This window comes from Bombus vosnesenskii, unplaced genomic scaffold (assembly GCF_011952255.1).
Source record: "Bombus vosnesenskii isolate JDL3184/JDL3185 unplaced genomic scaffold, Bvos_JDL3184-5_v1.1 scf7180000013295, whole genome shotgun sequence".
Taxonomy (NCBI): domain Eukaryota; kingdom Metazoa; phylum Arthropoda; class Insecta; order Hymenoptera; family Apidae; genus Bombus; species Bombus vosnesenskii.
In genome coordinates this window covers 503,319-520,447 of record NW_022882946.1, presented here as the reverse complement: position 1 = coordinate 520,447, position 17,129 = coordinate 503,319, and the positions used below count along the sequence as shown (strand labels likewise).

The 17,129-nt window shown below is 43.0% G+C and overlaps 1 protein-coding gene across 13 annotated transcripts in view; it reads right to left on the bottom strand.

The window, feature by feature from the left end:
• LOC117233211 overlaps positions 1–17,129 on the bottom strand; it is a 192,695-nt gene that overhangs the window by 92,572 nt on the left and 82,994 nt on the right. Inside the window, exon 2 of one of the 13 annotated variants that reach the window (XM_033493304.1) lies at positions 13,820–14,080. The exons of the other annotated variants lie outside the window; for them this stretch is intronic. Coding sequence (XP_033349195.1) covers positions 13,820–13,851 — 32 coding nt within the window. The 5' untranslated portion in view covers positions 13,852–14,080. The remainder of the gene's footprint in view (positions 1–13,819; positions 14,081–17,129) is intronic. 13 annotated transcript variants of the gene reach the window in all.

Below are 17,129 nucleotides of genomic sequence, written 5' to 3'. Positions count from 1 at the left end.
GGTCGGAGCGTCGACAGAAACGCTCTCGTTCCCTGGGATTTCACCGAGTGGCGAATCGGCAACGCCCGACTTTCGAGGGTTTAGAACAGAGAAATGGCTCGAGGAAAGAGGTCGGGAAAACTAGAACGAAAGGAAAGTGGAGAACAGGGATTATAGTCGTTCGTAATAGTCGGGTCAATGGGAGATTATTCAAATAGTTATATTCGATAGATGCGTGGTTGGTGTTAATAAGATACAGAGCAGAAATTTCATTTCTAAATGGAACCAGGCAATTGTTCAAAGGTGTAACGATTCCTTCGTATCGTCCATCAACGTCACGTTTCTCGAATACAAATTTGCCAAGATTACGTTGATTCGACGCGTATGAACGAATCGGCGCATACGCCACCGAGTAAAACTGCAAATCTCCTTATTTTCCTAGCTCCAATTAGAATACGTAATAAACTATCGCTTGCTGTCGTGTATTATCGATAGCATAAAAACGACTCGAGGCTCGTACCGCCTACGTAAAAATATCGCTCGAGAAGCAAATAACGCTGCAAGAAACGGAAAGGCAGCGGCGGTTTCAATTTTTATTTCACCTCGCGAAGGTAAAGTAATCATAGCTGCAGATCCTTGCAAACACATAACTCTCTGAACACTCCGTGATATTTCAACCCTCTAACCTCCGGTCGCACACGATTCTCGCAGCCGTGGAACTTTCATAATTTTCTCGGTATCGGTTTCCATGCGCGTTTCCCTGGCGAGGCCGTCGAATTGCCGCCACGCCGCAAGAATTACGAACAGTCGGGCATAAACAACCGCGATTCACAGGGTGTGGCCTCTCTCCGGCTTCGATATGCCGGACTAGTCGATAAAGCCGACTTTGTTCGCCTTCCTTCGTCGTCTCTCCGTCCGTCGCTCGACTCACGGTTTTTCTACTTCTCCCGTCTTTGCATTCTCTTCGTCTCGTCTTGCCAGAGCGAAACATACTCGAGCCACCTAATTGGCGAAATAAGTGGCGAGACAGGATATCGGATAATTTGAAATGAAACCGTACGAGGAAACGAACGACGATAAGGACGAGGTATTGGATGTCCGGCTGACGGAGATATTACCTTATTCTTGTCGATACGTGACAGAATCGTAGGGCGAACTCGGTTCCAGCGCGGTAGCCTACGAACGTCACTTGTATCGCGTGTTCCTTCAACAGAAATTTGCCGTTACAAACTCGACAAGGATTCGAAATTTCTCGTTTATATCGAAATCTCGCAGGACTTTTCATCCTTGAATTTTGTCCGGAGTATCCAAGAGAACAGCGATCTTGTCCTTCGTTTCTGTTTTCGTGTCTATCCCATCGATAGGTAAAGGTAAAATTGTAATTGAAGATCGAATAATCGTGTTTGCGCTGATAGAATTATCAAGGCAAAGTCGACGCGATACATCAGTGCATATTGCTGCTGTCGACGCTAAGTTTCAGAGCTTAGGGAATGCTCGTTGCTTTGTCTTCGTTACTAGACATAGAAACGCCGGCTGACGCTGCGTTATACGTGACACGTGAAATATGATGGTTTCTTAGGGGCCACGGTATAAGCGTAGACCGCGCCGCTCCGTGTCATTTAACCTTTCTCGAGGTTGTCTTATCAACCACTGTACGCCAGATACGCGCGAATATAGCAAAATAATTTTTCATCCTATTTTCTTATCCTGTACGATTAACAGAGCATCGAATCGTCGTGACGTTCGACGGTATCGATCCCTTCTAAGCTCTAGATAAAATATAATTTCAATCTCTACGAATCAATGTAATCCGTTGAACAAACAGAACGAAAATTTAATAACGGGATAATGGAGAAGCAAATTAAATCAATTCGACTGGCTGACAAAACAACAAACTCGGACGATCTTTGAAGCGTTAATGGAGAAACGCCGTTATAATTCAAATCGAATTGGAAAGCGAGTTATCGGATATTTTGTCGAAACTGGTCTGCGTAGCGAACGGAATACAGAGCAGTGGGAAACCGAGAACAAATCCTTCTTCGCAAACTTTGCGCGTTAATCCGAGCGAAGTTGAACATCTATCGGGGTTAGTACGTTTTCAGTCGTGGCTTGAAATCGTTGATTAACGCGAAGAGAATCCAGCTATTCTGGGATGATCCTTCGGTCTTGCTTCGAATTTTCAAACTTCCGTTCCACTTGGCCGCTCAAAAATATTCAATTCATCGAGCTACGATCGAATTACCGACGATGATAATGATCGCTGCTTTGGTTCGCCGTTTCCTCTAATAAGTAGAGCCGATTTGGCCGTGCTGCTTCGCTATTCGATTCGTTAAAATTACGATGAAAATTTGCTGCAGTTCGTTAACATTTAATTCGATGGTCATTTGTACCCAAACGGGTCGAATGCATAAACGTGCTCCGGAATTCCGTAAGTTTGTTCGACAGCTGCGCGTTCGCTATTGGTCAATTTGTTTCTCGTGAATTTAAATTAAACGCCTGGTCTGACCTCGACGACGTAACGTCGTTATCCTCCCTAAAATCGAAATGATAAAAATCCGTTTAGTAACATGCCTACGTTTTAGCGACGTGGTTTAACGTTCGTTTCGCATAATTGCAATTATACGTGAAAATATTCGAAATGTTTTCTTTATTTTCTTCGAGTTTACGGTAAATTTACTTGGTCGTCGAATCGTACGTAAAAATGATAAACGGTCCCAACTTTGTTGCGCGTATGCACCTAAAGACGTATCAGAGATTCGCGATGTACAGCTCACGGTAATTAATTCTTCGTAAGTGTGCAACAAACCAGGAAATACGCAGTTCAGACATCAAAACGAAACGAGGGAACTCGTAACAAATTACGTGCTACGATGTTCGCATCGCTTGAATATTTCATTAGATATGTTACAGAACATAATGTACATTCTGTTGATGAATTGCCGTAATAAAGGCCGTCCGTCGAAACATACAGCTGCCTAATCCACATTGAGCGATATATCGAATTAAATATAAAAGTTCACGGTTGAGAATAATTGTTTCTCGACGATCTTTGTCTTTTCTTTCGGTCGTCCGATGCTATCTCCTCTAATTTTTCACAAGTCGAAAGCTTAGCTTCGATGGAATTTTTTATTTCAATTCGAGCATCGTCGTTTTCATCGATAATATCGTAGAAACAAAGTAATACCGTTCTGTACGCATTCTGTTATCGATTTTCGTGATTTTACGAAAGCAAATGCCACAACGTCGCGTGCCAAATATCGTCGAGTATCGCTCCATCGTGTAAACATCCATGAACAACAAATTGCAAATTCCTGTTCATGTTTTTCAGTGCAAATATGCAAACGTGTTTTTTTATCAAATCCAAAAAATACGATATCAAAGCAAAGTAGATTTGCTCCCTCTTTTCCTTTCGTTCGAGTCTCTTTCGTTCGCAACCATCTTCTTTGCAACCGGATAAGTTAGATCTCATTTCCTAAAAGCGCGAGTCTCTCTCTCTCTCTCTCTGTGTGTGTGTCTCTGTCTTTTCAGAAAAATCAAAGCAATTTGTTCAGCGTACCGTTCCGGAATCGATGCGGGTGGAACTCGGTTTTATTTGGAAACAATGCCGACTCTCCTTTGGGTCATGCCAGTCGGAAACCTAATCTTTATTCTTGCACACGAATTCCATCGCATCTCCGTTATTTAATATGGTGGTTCTAGCGCAGCTCTACGCGATACAATTCTTCGCAGCACACGCTTGGCAAAGCTCGATCAACGTTTGATCGATCAACGTTCCGCAACTAGTCGCTAAAATACATGGCAACATACGTTTTATTTAAGTTTACAGAAGCTTTAGCCCTAAAGAAAAAATTTTCATCCGATTTTCGATTTCCAACAATTGCTACGATCCGATTATCGCGTATAGATAAACGACCTGGTGTGTGTATTTTAAATTACACGATTAAGAAACTAAACACTAGGTCGCGCGAGTACGATTGGAACCAAGAGCCGTTTATCGGCGCGAAACAACCGTGCCACCATGCTTTATCTCTGAGAAAGTTGCCGTATCTCCTAGATTCAGCTACGTGCATCGATTTGTTCTCTCCTGTTCGTTGCTTTACTCATTTCTCTGTTCCGTAATCTATCCTGCATCTCTTCGCGAGAAGATTCGAGCGGAGATACGACGCGACGCTCCGAATAGCTCAAAAGCAAGCTCTTTCAACTTTTTCTCCTGTGTCTCTCTTTTATCGTTTTTTAAAATCTCTTCCGTTCGCTAAATAGCTGCTATTTACGAATGATGAAACAGAGATGAATAAAGCGAACGGTACACAGCGGAATTATTTTGCTATAAAATACTACTAGCTAATCGATGGTTAAAGGAGACGCGATTTCGTCGATGAATAAATTCAACGAAATTAAAAAAGGAATAAACGTGGTTGAATTTCGATAAAATATCCATATATTCAACGCGAAAGTCTAAGTAGCGTCTACGCGAAGATCATACAAACAATATTGTTACAGAATGTATACGAGGAATATTTTAAAATCGGTTATGCAACCACGAAGAGAGCAATTTCCCTGTAAAAGTATATCTCTGTGAGATACGATAAAATCATATTTCTATAAGAAATGGAAGAATGAAAATCAGGCGCATAAAGGTACATTTGCGGGAAAGTCGATTCATCGCGTACGTCGTGTACGTCATATAAATCGTGTACGATGACATATCTTGCTCTCTTCTTTGCGTGGTTCGATCCGAACAGAACTACAGAGCGATTCGAAACAAAGATTCCTCGTAATTTTTCGCATCGAACTACCTCCTCGAGCCTCCACGTCGTAGACTGTAGTAAGCTCCAAGTGCGGTACCGAGGGAGATGCGATGGCAACGCCAACAGCATCGATCAACGTCCTATCAATTCGATTCTCTTCGTGCTTTTCGCGTATACTCCGACACAACCAGAAAATCGCGACTCTAATCGAGACACGTACATATCGGCGGTGAGGACGACGAAGGTTCTTTTCGATTGTACCCCGAGCTCCTGTCCCTCAGGTTCTCTCCTCGCGTTTTTCCGCGGAGGAGCTTCCCTTTTTTAATGTTGACAGACGTTCATCGACGAGACCGCGGTGCACCGCGTCGCGTCGCGAGATTTATTCGATTTCGCAGCGTACAAACCCCACGGATTGCATCCCTTTCGTCCTTTGCTTTTCTTGCGTTTGACCAAACGCTGTGTGTACTCACGACCCCCGATACTCTCAGCAAACATAGGATTTTGTCGGTGAAGTTGATCGTTCCAAATAAATGGAAGAAAACGTTTCGGTAAAAGAAAGATGGAATTGCCAAGAGACAATGGCCCGGCACTTGGACGAAACTGAGCGATAAAGGTGGATATTCCGGAGGTGGAATTGGAAGAAAAATATTTCGCGATTTTGCTCGTAGGTGTCCTTTTAATTTTTTATATAAAACGTTATTGGCGTTGACGACGTCCGAGTATTTGTTACTCGGCAGTCTTGTATTAACGGACAATGTTCATTCTACGATCTACGTTCATCGCCGCTGCTTTGTTACTCCTCTGTCGTTCGCTTTTAAATATTCATGCACAAAGCATCATTACGCGGCTATCATTACAAGCATCGTAAAAAAACATATACGTGTTCGATTAATTTTCAAAGTCGTTTCTCTCGAAACTGGAGTTTGGTACTAAAAAGAAGAGCTGACCCCGGGAAATCGTCGTTCATAACATAAACGATAAACAAGCGTGAAATATCGTTTTATCGTCGATTTAAAACAAAAGAAAGAAAAGAAAAGAAGGTCTAAATTCCAGAAGGACAATTTGATTCAAAGAAAAGTTATCTTACGAGAACAGAAAACCTTTTACCACGATCCAACTAAGTCAAACGTAGTTTGAAAATCGCTTCCTAAGATCGACAGAAAGGAAAATCCTCGGTGCAACGTCGACCGTTTCTCCCTTCGTCCGTCGTATTTTTCATTTCTGTTCCTACTTTCGTTTGTATTTCTGCAGAATAGCGGTTACATAGATTATAGATGAGCCAGGGACAGGGTATACGTTTCAGCGATAAGTCTATCAGGATTGAAAAGTCCGCCCGTGTTCGTACCGGCTCCAGGAATTCTCATATACCTCATAACCAACCTTTGGAACCCCGGTTCAAGAAAATACGAGAAAAGAAAGGAGCTTAACGATAAGCTGGAATCAAGTAAAAAGAACGAGGTGGAAGAATTAGGGAAAAGAGTAGAACCAAAGAATATACGTAAGCAAAGAGATAAGATGAGGTGATGGAACTGGAAAAAGAGGAAACCGAAGTAGGAGAGGACGAGGAAGAGGGTTAAAGGAACCGGAATGGCGAAATGGAGTCAGGGAAGTAGATAAGGAATAGTGTTTTAAGAATCGGAAAAGGGGTAAACCGGAGTAAAGTAAATAGAAGTAAGGGAGGAAGAGATCAGAGGAGTCGCGAGTTGCCAGCGAACGATATCACCGCCTGCTGGAAATTCCTTCGGTGGAAAATAAAATATTCAGTGCGAGCGGCTGTCGCTTCTTCCCCGTCGAATCCCTCTTTCTCTCGTCGGAAAAGTTCGCCGGTTCAAAATTTCGAAGCGTGTTTGGGCAATTTTCCAGCTGGGCCGTCGGCTCGAGGTTTCTGGATTTACACCTGGCGGTTTCCGACCGATCGACGGCGTTTACGAGCTTCGGCTTTGGTGTGAAAAGCCGATCGATTTTTTCAAAGCGACATATCCGTACACGCTGTTCTAAGTTCTAATCAAACTCTGATTAAGTCGCTTGCGTTCTCCATAGAACGCCGCCTGTTCGATTTTTTTTAAACGACCGAATCCTCGATGGATTTTCTCTGGCCAAAGGATAAATTCTATTAGGATAATTCTGCGTACGAATACGAATATGCATGAGAACGTTCGATGCTCCGTAATATCCGATTCTCTTTGGGCAGATTCGTCGACATTGCAAATGCTTACGCCGAATTGCGATAACGGCGTCTCGATGTTACAGCGTTAATAAGATGCGATTTACGCCACACTGTGTAAAATAAGGTGAAACAGAGGATTCTGAATTCCAGGCATCGGTGACAGAAAAGGGACAAAGAGTTGTCAAATAGGAATCTGGAGCAACCCACCGCTCCTCGAGATGTGGCGACAGGTTTCCAAAATTATTCTCGGGCCACGCTCTCCGTCTTCCAAGTTTTCCAAGCAAGTTAAACGGCAAGAGCCAATTGCAGGGGCCCGTAAAGCAGAAATTCAACAACGGAGTTTCCGCGTAACCGGCGAATATGTAGAGCGAACGAGCCGCTTTGTTCGCGCTTCGCTTCACCGCCATTCATCCGCGATGGAAAATCTTGGTGGTTCCGTCTCGACAACGTTAACGCAATAATTCAGAGCTCGCGGAACCGTTTCAGCCCGTGGAGACGAGAGTTTACGCTTCCGGGCGATCGTGCGTGATTCGCAGCTGCACGCTCGCCCCTGCATTATGCACGTCTCAGTTTCGTTGCAGCTCCGTCCCGCGAGATTCAAAATTACGCCGCTTTTTGCGCAGAGTTTCTCATCGAATGAAATTTTTATTGGTCAACGCGTGGTCGAATTCTTTCGCGAACTCCGCCGAGACGACGGTTTCAGCGGATCCGCTTTCGCCAATATTCCACCCCCCCTCCAAAGTCGTAACGACGTAAGCAACTCGTTTTTCCAGCCTTTTTTCGATATATAAAGAGCTAAAGATATCGCGAGTAACAAGTTCTTTTCGCTTTTCTTCCTCCGTCAAACCAAGTTATAGCCAGTATAACGAAACTAATTGCTAAATCTTATTTCTGACATTTCATTGTATATTACGATATGTACGCTGGAATAATATTAGGATAAGAATTCTAAAAATATTACACGTACAATTTTGTGTATCTCGTCAGGCTATCGTGACATTCTCGTAAAGATTATTTACGGGATTATTACGGCGCAAAGGCTGCAAGAACCGACATTCGCTCTCAAGATTCAACGAACGCCAAGATTTAACGACGGGTGACTATTTAATTGGCCTTAACAGCGAAAGGATTAAAAATCTGCATGTAACAGGAGTTGTCGAGCTTTACACAGTTCGCCACGAAACCGCGCAAGATTGCTACAGCGACCACTTACGGAGTTTACCACCACCACGAAAATTAAATAACCGAGCCAACGTTACGTAACGTAATCGGAGGAGAGATATTTTTTCGAAAGCGTGTTTTCATCAGAGCGAATTGAATTTGCCCGTGGAACAGCGCGGCCGTGGAACGCGCGTGCAGCTAAGGAGCTTGTTATCTTGCCAAACGCGATACACGAACCCTCGACGACACCCCATCGTTCCCTCAGCCACGTACCGCGTAGCCGCTTAATTACGGCATCTTGCGCGTCGGAGTATGTCAATTTTCTCGAGTTTCCATCTCGCTTGCATACGCTTCCTATATAATTTAACCCGATATTTGCGTTTTAACCACGTCAAACGCTTATATGTGTTTTTCATTCTGTTAATTCATCGCCATATGGTCGTAGATGTTGCGTCGCTTTGAAACAGAATTTGGCGTTCAACCATTTTTCAACGATGCCTTCCAACCGATTTCATCAATTACAATTAACTGAAGATTGTTCGGTCGATCTCCTGTTCAAGCGTGTTGGACGATTTCGTCGACTGTCGGTTTCATTCGCACGAGATTTCTTTTCTCTCTTTCCTTTTTCCAAAGAATCGCAGGAAACGAGAATTAAACAAAGAATTACGTAAATACAAGCACGCGGTGATGCACGAATGAACACGCTCACTGTGAAGAGGTTGCATTCGAATCGATGTTTACACGAAAATGAATTGCGTTCGCCTGATCGGGGAGGTAGGCAGCATCGACGCGATATGCAAATTTCAGAGGAATGCTAATGCAACCGATAGACGTCACGAAGCGCGGGGCGTTACGCGGCGACGAGGGAATCGCGCGGATATAGTATTGCGGTGGAATGGAAAATTCATCGTATAGGTTGACACGCTACCGAGCCCACCGACCGATTGTTTCCCTAGCTTTTTCCACGCCTCGTTCGCTGCGAAAGCGAACACCAACCAAAGCGAACGCGCAATTTGTCACTAGCTCCTGGCTCTAGCGCCAGACAAACGAAACTAATATCGCTCTTTTTTCGTTGGACCTTTTACGATCTTTTGTGCAGAGAATCGTCGTCTCTCTTTGTCACTGGTTGTTACGCGTCGAATAAAAGCCAAGAAATTGTTATTGTTATTCTAGTTTTGAAACTGTTAAACGTAACGAAAGAGATAAAGGAGAGGAGAAGAAGCAAGCGGAATGCACTTTCGAACGGTGGTCGGGTTGATTTCGCTTCTCTGGTTGCCGGATCCGTCGAAGAAATTTTCAGCTGGATTTTAAAGTAAGAAAAATATTTCAATGTCGCCGTGCTATTTGAAATCTGTCGAATTGGTTAACTCTAAAAGACGATTTAAAACGGTGGAACTCGGTTCAAAATTGACGCGTCGGAAGCAAGAAACGAACCATACTTCTCCTATCCTACCGTTACGTTTCAATGGCAACGCTGTGAAACGAATGCTTTAATAGGATGATTCTACTTAACAGAATCCACGAGATCTTATTTAATAGAAGCGTCTTCCGGCGGCGCTAACCGATTTCCAATACTGCCGATAACCGCAATTAAATCTGCTCTTCGTTGGATAATTGAACTTCCACCTGAAAACTGTCTAACGTGTTCTTATGCACTTCGCTTCGAAGTATAATTGTATAATTATATCGATGACGCAAACTCGTATCCTGTACTAGATTCACGATTAACGATACGAATATGCGAAACATACGAAAATACGTATGAAAACACCACTGCTCTATTCTTATCGATACTAATAACGATTCGCGACAACACGGCAAAGATATTAAATTATATTAACGTGACTCTTAGTAGGCTTTCGAAGACATCGGATAATCGATCTTGCATTGAAAAGACGAATCTTTGGACAATGTTCTCGGAAGATAACGCGAGCCTCGAAGTCTTAGAATTGTCCCCGAGTGGAATTTCTTTCTGCGTCGTCCGATAATAACGTCATTCCTGGGGTGACACTAGATACAGAATACCGACGAACAGTATACAAGATAACCTCTTAAGTTTATAGCGTCGTCTCTACGCTATCTCGTTTGTCATATCGCTGATGTCACGTTACGCGTTAAAGCTGTACTCCTACCTCTAAACGCCTTAATTCGAATAATTCACGAATAACTCGATTACAATCAAAAATGAAATTAATCATCTTAATATACGAGAAACGCGGTTAATATACGAGAACGAATTTCTGCGAGACCCCCCTATTGCTGCGATCTACCACTACTTGCCACGTCGACACTACTACTCTCCCGGCACGGGGTACGATCGTTCCGAATTCTTCTAGATTTTCGATCCTCGCGCAGAAAGATCCAGTTGTCGTCTGTTATTCCATGCAAAATGGAATCTAGCAATTTAATGTCGAGATCGAATACGTATCGACAGACGCGACGCAACGTATTCGCCGCTTCTGTTCCAGAGGACGAGATTCGTGTTAATTAAATCGAATTACCTAACCGGTTTAAACTATTCCCGAAAAAAAACGATGACCGAGTGAAATAATTTGATAGACGTGTTTTTGGGATACTTGGTAAATTCGAGGCATTTCAAATCTACTTCGAACGATATTGTTTTTAACAGGAAACTATACGACGAGCAGGCATTTCTAGTAATTTCCGAACTGACGCCGAATAGTCGGGTTAATCGCGCGGAAGTATTTGACCAGAATAGCTAAATTGCAGACAATAACGCGTGTATATTTCGTATGTATATATTTTAAACGTGTTTCGTGGCGCTTATGCAAATGTTCGGAATTCTCGTTGGCAGGAATCACGGTCACGCTCTCCTTTTCACCAACGATATTCGTCGAAACTGAGATTATTTGATATTGGATTAGAAATTTAACACATTGTTCGTCGGTCTAATCCTCGGAATTCAACTTTCAGACCGATAAATTAGAATTCCGCCACGAAGTAAAGGAGGCTCGTGAGAAAGGAACTTGAATCTAAAACCCTCTACCGGCGAATAAGAAAGACAGCGATCCCAAACGAAATCTATTCCGCGACATAGGTTCGTTGGTCGATGCTCCATTTTCGTTGTTCATTGTTCGTAGTCGGGGCGAGCTTCGAAAGAAGAACTTAAATTTCCGACTATATAGTTTACGAAAGCCAATTATTCCGAATTGTTCCGCAGATCCTCGAGATTAATAGGGAACCAGCAGAGGAATTCTTATCTGCGAGCTGCAGTCCTATTTTAATTCCGGCCGCTCGACGAAACGCGATCGTCGGTGTCTGAATCCTCGCGCAATTCCCGGCCGGAGTATTTTCGACCTCCGCTGGAATTCTCTCTGCTAAATGCCGTCACTTTAACTCCCGATCACCGCTGGATTTCCTCCGATCCTCCGATCTTCCGAATCAACCAGTCTGTTCCATGTCTAATGTCAGTTACGTACGAATACGTAGAAAGACGTACGAAAACTTCGAAGACCTATATAGGATGCGTTACTTATTTATAATTAACTTTACAATGTTTGAAAAATCATCGGCATGCGCGATAAGATCGAAGCAGAAAACGTTTCGCCTTTGAACGTATACCACTTGGCGTTGAAATTTGAACACGATGTTCAACAGGAAGCACGAGCTACGAGAAATGCTGGCAAATCGAGTGCCTCTTTCGCTCTTGTCTTTTCGAGGCATGATTCAAGCAAACGCGGGAAATATTAAATTCCCCCGTGAATGACCAACGGAATTTCGATTGAAACGTTTCGCGAAGCACCCGGATGAAATGCTGCGCGTGTTAGAAATTTATTCGAAAAAATGTGCTCCTCTGGTCGTACGCACGATCCCTCTTTGTCACGTCGAACTTTTCTTCTTCGAAACAACGAATACCAATAGCAACGCGGAGCAGCGACAAGAGAACGGGAATGAAAGAGAGGCAAGAGTGCAGTCTTCGAATCGCCTGCCATTATCGATTGCCTCTGTAAAGAGGAAGCTCGATTCGAAAGGTATCCTCCTGCCGATCAACCGAAAGAAATATCGAAGCGACGAACGTATCGACCCAGCTCGCGTTCCTCTCAGGGACCACCACGATTTTCGACGCAATTACGAACAACGATGCCAGCGATGAAACGGATCGAAGGGAAAATGCAAGTGAAACCTAGAAAGTATAAAACTTTGTTCGTTACAGTTATTATCGCTGCGAAAGCTGATCGATCGTTTGGTTAGTTGCAAAAATTACACGAGATTCGCGTGTCAGTTTTACTATTCGATTCGAATGCGTTTTACGAGTCTTTAAAAATAATGCCAGTTGATTATCGACTACCTGGTATCGTTGACCATCGTCCAAACCCAATATCGCAACACTAAAAAATTGAAGCTACGAAATATCGTGGCACAGCTTTTTTGTACATCTCGGCAGAGTAAATTGATACAGGCGTCACGAAGCATAAAATTTTAAATGTCGTAAATTTTTATTTCCAATACTTTTTATTCGATGTAAAGTTACACGCGTTAAACGCATACGCGACCTCTGTAACGAGTTAGTTAAAAAGTGACTACACTTTTTAAAAAAAATTCGAATCGGAATTTACGGTTTTGAACGTTATAAAATCGAATAACATTTATCGCATGATTTAAAAAAAGGGGGAAAAATATCGCGATAACTTATTAAAATAACTTATTAAACGGCGATATATTTACTTCGCGAAAATTAAATTTCTTCCTCGATCATTTCTTCTCCTTTCGAACGATCTAATCGCAGTGTCTCGAGCAATTCTTAAAATAAGGTTACTCGACTCGATTTAAAGTCTAAAGCTACACCTCGTTTTGCTTCTGATATTTCGCATCATCTTCGCTTATCTTCCAACAACTCGGAAGCTTTCGTGCAATTTCAATGCTAGAAATATATTCAATATTTTAGAAAAAATTCAATCGGGTAATCGATTCGATGGGTTCGTTCGTCTTCGCCCCATCGACCTTACACAGCAACGACAGATACGTATAATTTGGCAAAATCATTTAGCATTTGGAAAACATCATTTGAAATGGCTTTTAAACTCGTTACGAATCCGTAGGCCTGACTCGAAACAGACGTTTCGAATGAAATTAGCAAAGTTCGGGGCCGAGATTGCACGGCACCCGCTCCAGTGATTCTATTATTAACTGTTGCGTGAATTAGTCGCGGCGTTCTATACAATCTCGCGGCATTGTACACATCGTGACTCACCGAGCCACGCGTACTGCCCCCATCGTAGATTGTAGCCTGTTCGCTACTTCAAATTATAGCCGTTCAGAACGCTGTAGCTTGGAAAGGAAGAAACCAAGGATTCGTAAAGAGAGGAAAGATATTTATACAGGCACGAATCACGCATTTGACGAATCGTCGCCGTTTCCGTCTCACAGTCCGGTGTAACTGGTTGCAAATATTTGACCGACTCTCGTCGGCAAACGATCCTCGGTTACAACGGAATTGAAATTGCAAGCTCCTGCCGATAGAGGCGGCGGTCGTTCGATTTCGGGTCAATATTTCGTTGACAAACAAAGGATCTTGATGAGGGACAAAAACGCGTCTCTTCTCTTCGCCTAACTCGGAAATCTGGCTTTATTTGATCAGGGATGGATCGTAATATGTAATAATAATGGGTCAGAAGGACTATTTTTCGTCGCTATTCGATCGTCGTACCGTAGGTAAAAGTTAATATAAAAATGCAAAAGGCCGTTAATTACGAAATTGAAATAGCTTAACTACGATTAATATCAATGGAAAAGAGCATCTTACCAGTCGAAGAAGTTCCACAGGCACGTGAACATGATGGCGATACGTCTGACACATCGAACGAAGCTCGCGGCACACGACGATTCACTCGCGTCGATTATCACCCGACCCCGGATTGTCTTTCGTTACATTTTCGCACCAAACTACGCCTGAATCGCGTATTCGTTTACGAATCTCGCGACTTGTCGCCAAGTTTTCTCATTATGAACGTTATAGACAATCTTCTCGATGAATAGGAACTCTGCCATTGCATTTGCACAAACTCTACGTGTAAAACGAAACTGTTAGATGCCACGCGCCTGATTCTACCTACATCTATTTGAAAGAGATACTTTTTGGGACGAACACCTTCGTTTCGTTAAAGTACCCTCAGTGTCTTGGAGAAATGCAAACATTTTCAGTTACGGTTTGTCTCTGTATCGATCAAAATAGGAATAGTAGATCGTTCTCGAACAGTGACAAGTAATAATCGCCAATGAATCGAATTGATCTTGTTTTAGCAAATAACTTTAAACGAAAATTACAAAGCCGGCGAATGATTCTAATCTCGGCTATAAATCCAACTAGTATCGCGACATATCCAACAACGAAAATAAAAATCGAATACGTATATTCGCGATTAGTAGTCTCGAAGTTCTATATGTCAAAATCAAGCGCACCGAGGGGACATCTGCTCCTGGCGAAAATGGATTTTCGGTTCGCTTTTCGTACGAAACAGCCTGGAAATTCTTTCGAAGTCGGTACGTTCAGCCTAAGGGATTCGAGCATTCAAATAAAATAAGTAAATATCGAGAAAATTACTTTGAACCGAGGCTGTTTCTTAGACGAATCGGCGATCCTGTTTCTTCCTTTCTCCGCGACGACGAGGCTTGGTAATTGGTCGGTTAATTTGAAAGAAAGAATCGTAAATTAATCCTCCGCCTTTTCTCACCGCGAAATATGTAATCTCGCACCAACATAAACAGACGGTAGAAAATTTCATACGCAGTTCCGCGCCTCCAAGGCTTTATTAGCTTTCCACGAGCTCGCGTTACATTCTCGCGACGCAATCTAAAGCTCGTTTTTTCTTCTCCTTCTCCCGCCCCTTCTCCTCGTTTCTTTCATCACAAAAGAAACTCCCAGCGGTGAATCCGCTACGCGGCGAGCGACGCGGTACATAGCTCGCTGCTTCTTCGTATATAACGAATTTATATCCACGCAACCTTTCTCCGCCGTGACCTTTTTTCCTCTCACTGATACATTCTTGCGTGATATATCGTTAAACGAACCTCTTAAGTAGTACGTTCAACGAATTAAATTTCACAGGCAACAGCAAGTGGTACTAAATTCTACTGTTACGAACTTTTTCGTAACATTCGTGTGAAACGCAAAACGGTAGCAGACCATTTCCTATATTCTTCGCGTATAAAAATAAAATTGTAGATATCGTTGGAAACGCAAATAAGCGTAATATTCCGAAGGAGCCGTAAAACATATGCCATTACACAACAAATATGCCATTACAACTATTTCGTCGAGATAAAACGTTTTGCGATACTTCAGCGGAATACGATATGCAAATTACAGACACGTTCATTTACAGAACAACGCGCGAACGTACAAAGTGCATACGAAACGCGTGTAACCATAGAATCATGCTGAAACACGCAGCTTTATCCACAAGAAAATCGCGCAATGTATTTAAAAACAGACAAAATAAAATCGAAAAGTGCATCGTTCCATCGTGCGTTTAAAAATCGTTGAACTAAACGCGACTACGGACGAACCAGGTCGCAAATTAGACGGCAACGAATTACGCGAAAGTTCTGAAAGGTGTGCAATTGTTCGCGCAATGCGAAACGAGAGAAAGGGCAAGCACGGAAAAACTAAAATTAACAAAAAATAAAAGCTGAAGATGGAAATGGAAAGTGGAAAAAGTAGAATTCGTTACATTTCGCCGTTTGTTTTTCTCTCTTTTTAGGAAACTTTCGAAATGAATTTGAAATATCCGTTTTATGTATTCTATATCACCGATTATTTGCGGTAATCGTGAAAAATCAATTTTCATCGTGCGAACAAAAACGATTTTAAATCTATTTCTCCGTAGTTCCTAATATCGAAACGTTCGGCTCGAAAAAGAAGTAAAACGCGACGAATATCTTCATTTACAAACAACGACGTTTCTAAAAACGAGTACTCGTAGATCGAATTGCCGCTTTCACGAGGAAAAGCGTTTCAGCGAGTAAATAAGGGGAACGAGTGGTCCGTCGATGGTGCCGAGTGTCGTTAATGCCTCGAGTATCAGCGTAATTGGACAATTAAGAACGGGTAAAAGGAAAATCCAACAGAGGAAAGTATAACGCGAATGACAGGAACGGAACGCTCCTGATTTTTTGTCATTTCTCTTTCTCTCTCTACGAATACAGCATCGTCGAAATAGTACTAAAGCCCCTATTGCTAGCGTTGTTTCCGCGTCGCGTTGCGTTCTGCAAACAAAAAGGAAAAAACCGACACGATGACCAGTTCGATGCGACAGCAGTCGAGCACAAAGAAATCGAAATATAATTCGAGCGTTTGCAAACTGTCTAATTTGCGAAATTTACATTATACGTTCGTATAACAAGCTACACTAACGTGCAAGCACAAGTTCATTTTCCGCGTAACCACTGGCATTGTTAGAGTAATAGACGATCGGGACAATTTCAATATGTGCAAATCAAGAAGAATCTGGTATGGTTATTTTCAAAAATTTGCTCGTAAAATATCATTGCTGCAGAGAGCAGTGAGAACGTTTTTCTGCGTCCCTCTCGTTTCTCACATCTTGCGGCAATATGCTCGACGAGCGAATACATTGGAACAGCTGTTACGCGGGGAAATACGGTTGGTTTTAAAAAGCGGTGCGAACCCGCGGCACAAAAGCAGCACGACGAGGAAACACCGCGAGAACAATGTGCCACGGCGCGGCGTGGCCGGAGAATCGGCAAGGTCAGTGACGTAACGCCAACATCTCGCGCCCCCGGCTACCGCGACCTCTTTTTAATTCACCGACCGCGTTATGCAGCGCGTGCCACGATTAGCCGCCCGTTCGTTCGACGATGTCGACGCCGACAGAGAACCTGGTTGAAAAAAAGGGAGAGACCGAGGTAGAGCAAGGGTGCTGGGTCGGATGAATAGAAAGGAGGGGTGGGCGAGCGGTGCGATGGGACCGATTCGATATTTGCGGAGCCGGTATAAAGTAGCGACGTAAGAACGACGCTGATTGAATGACCAAGTCGTTCGAGCCGGCTGACACGGTTCTATTCCCCCTGTTTACAAATTTTACGAAGATCTTTCA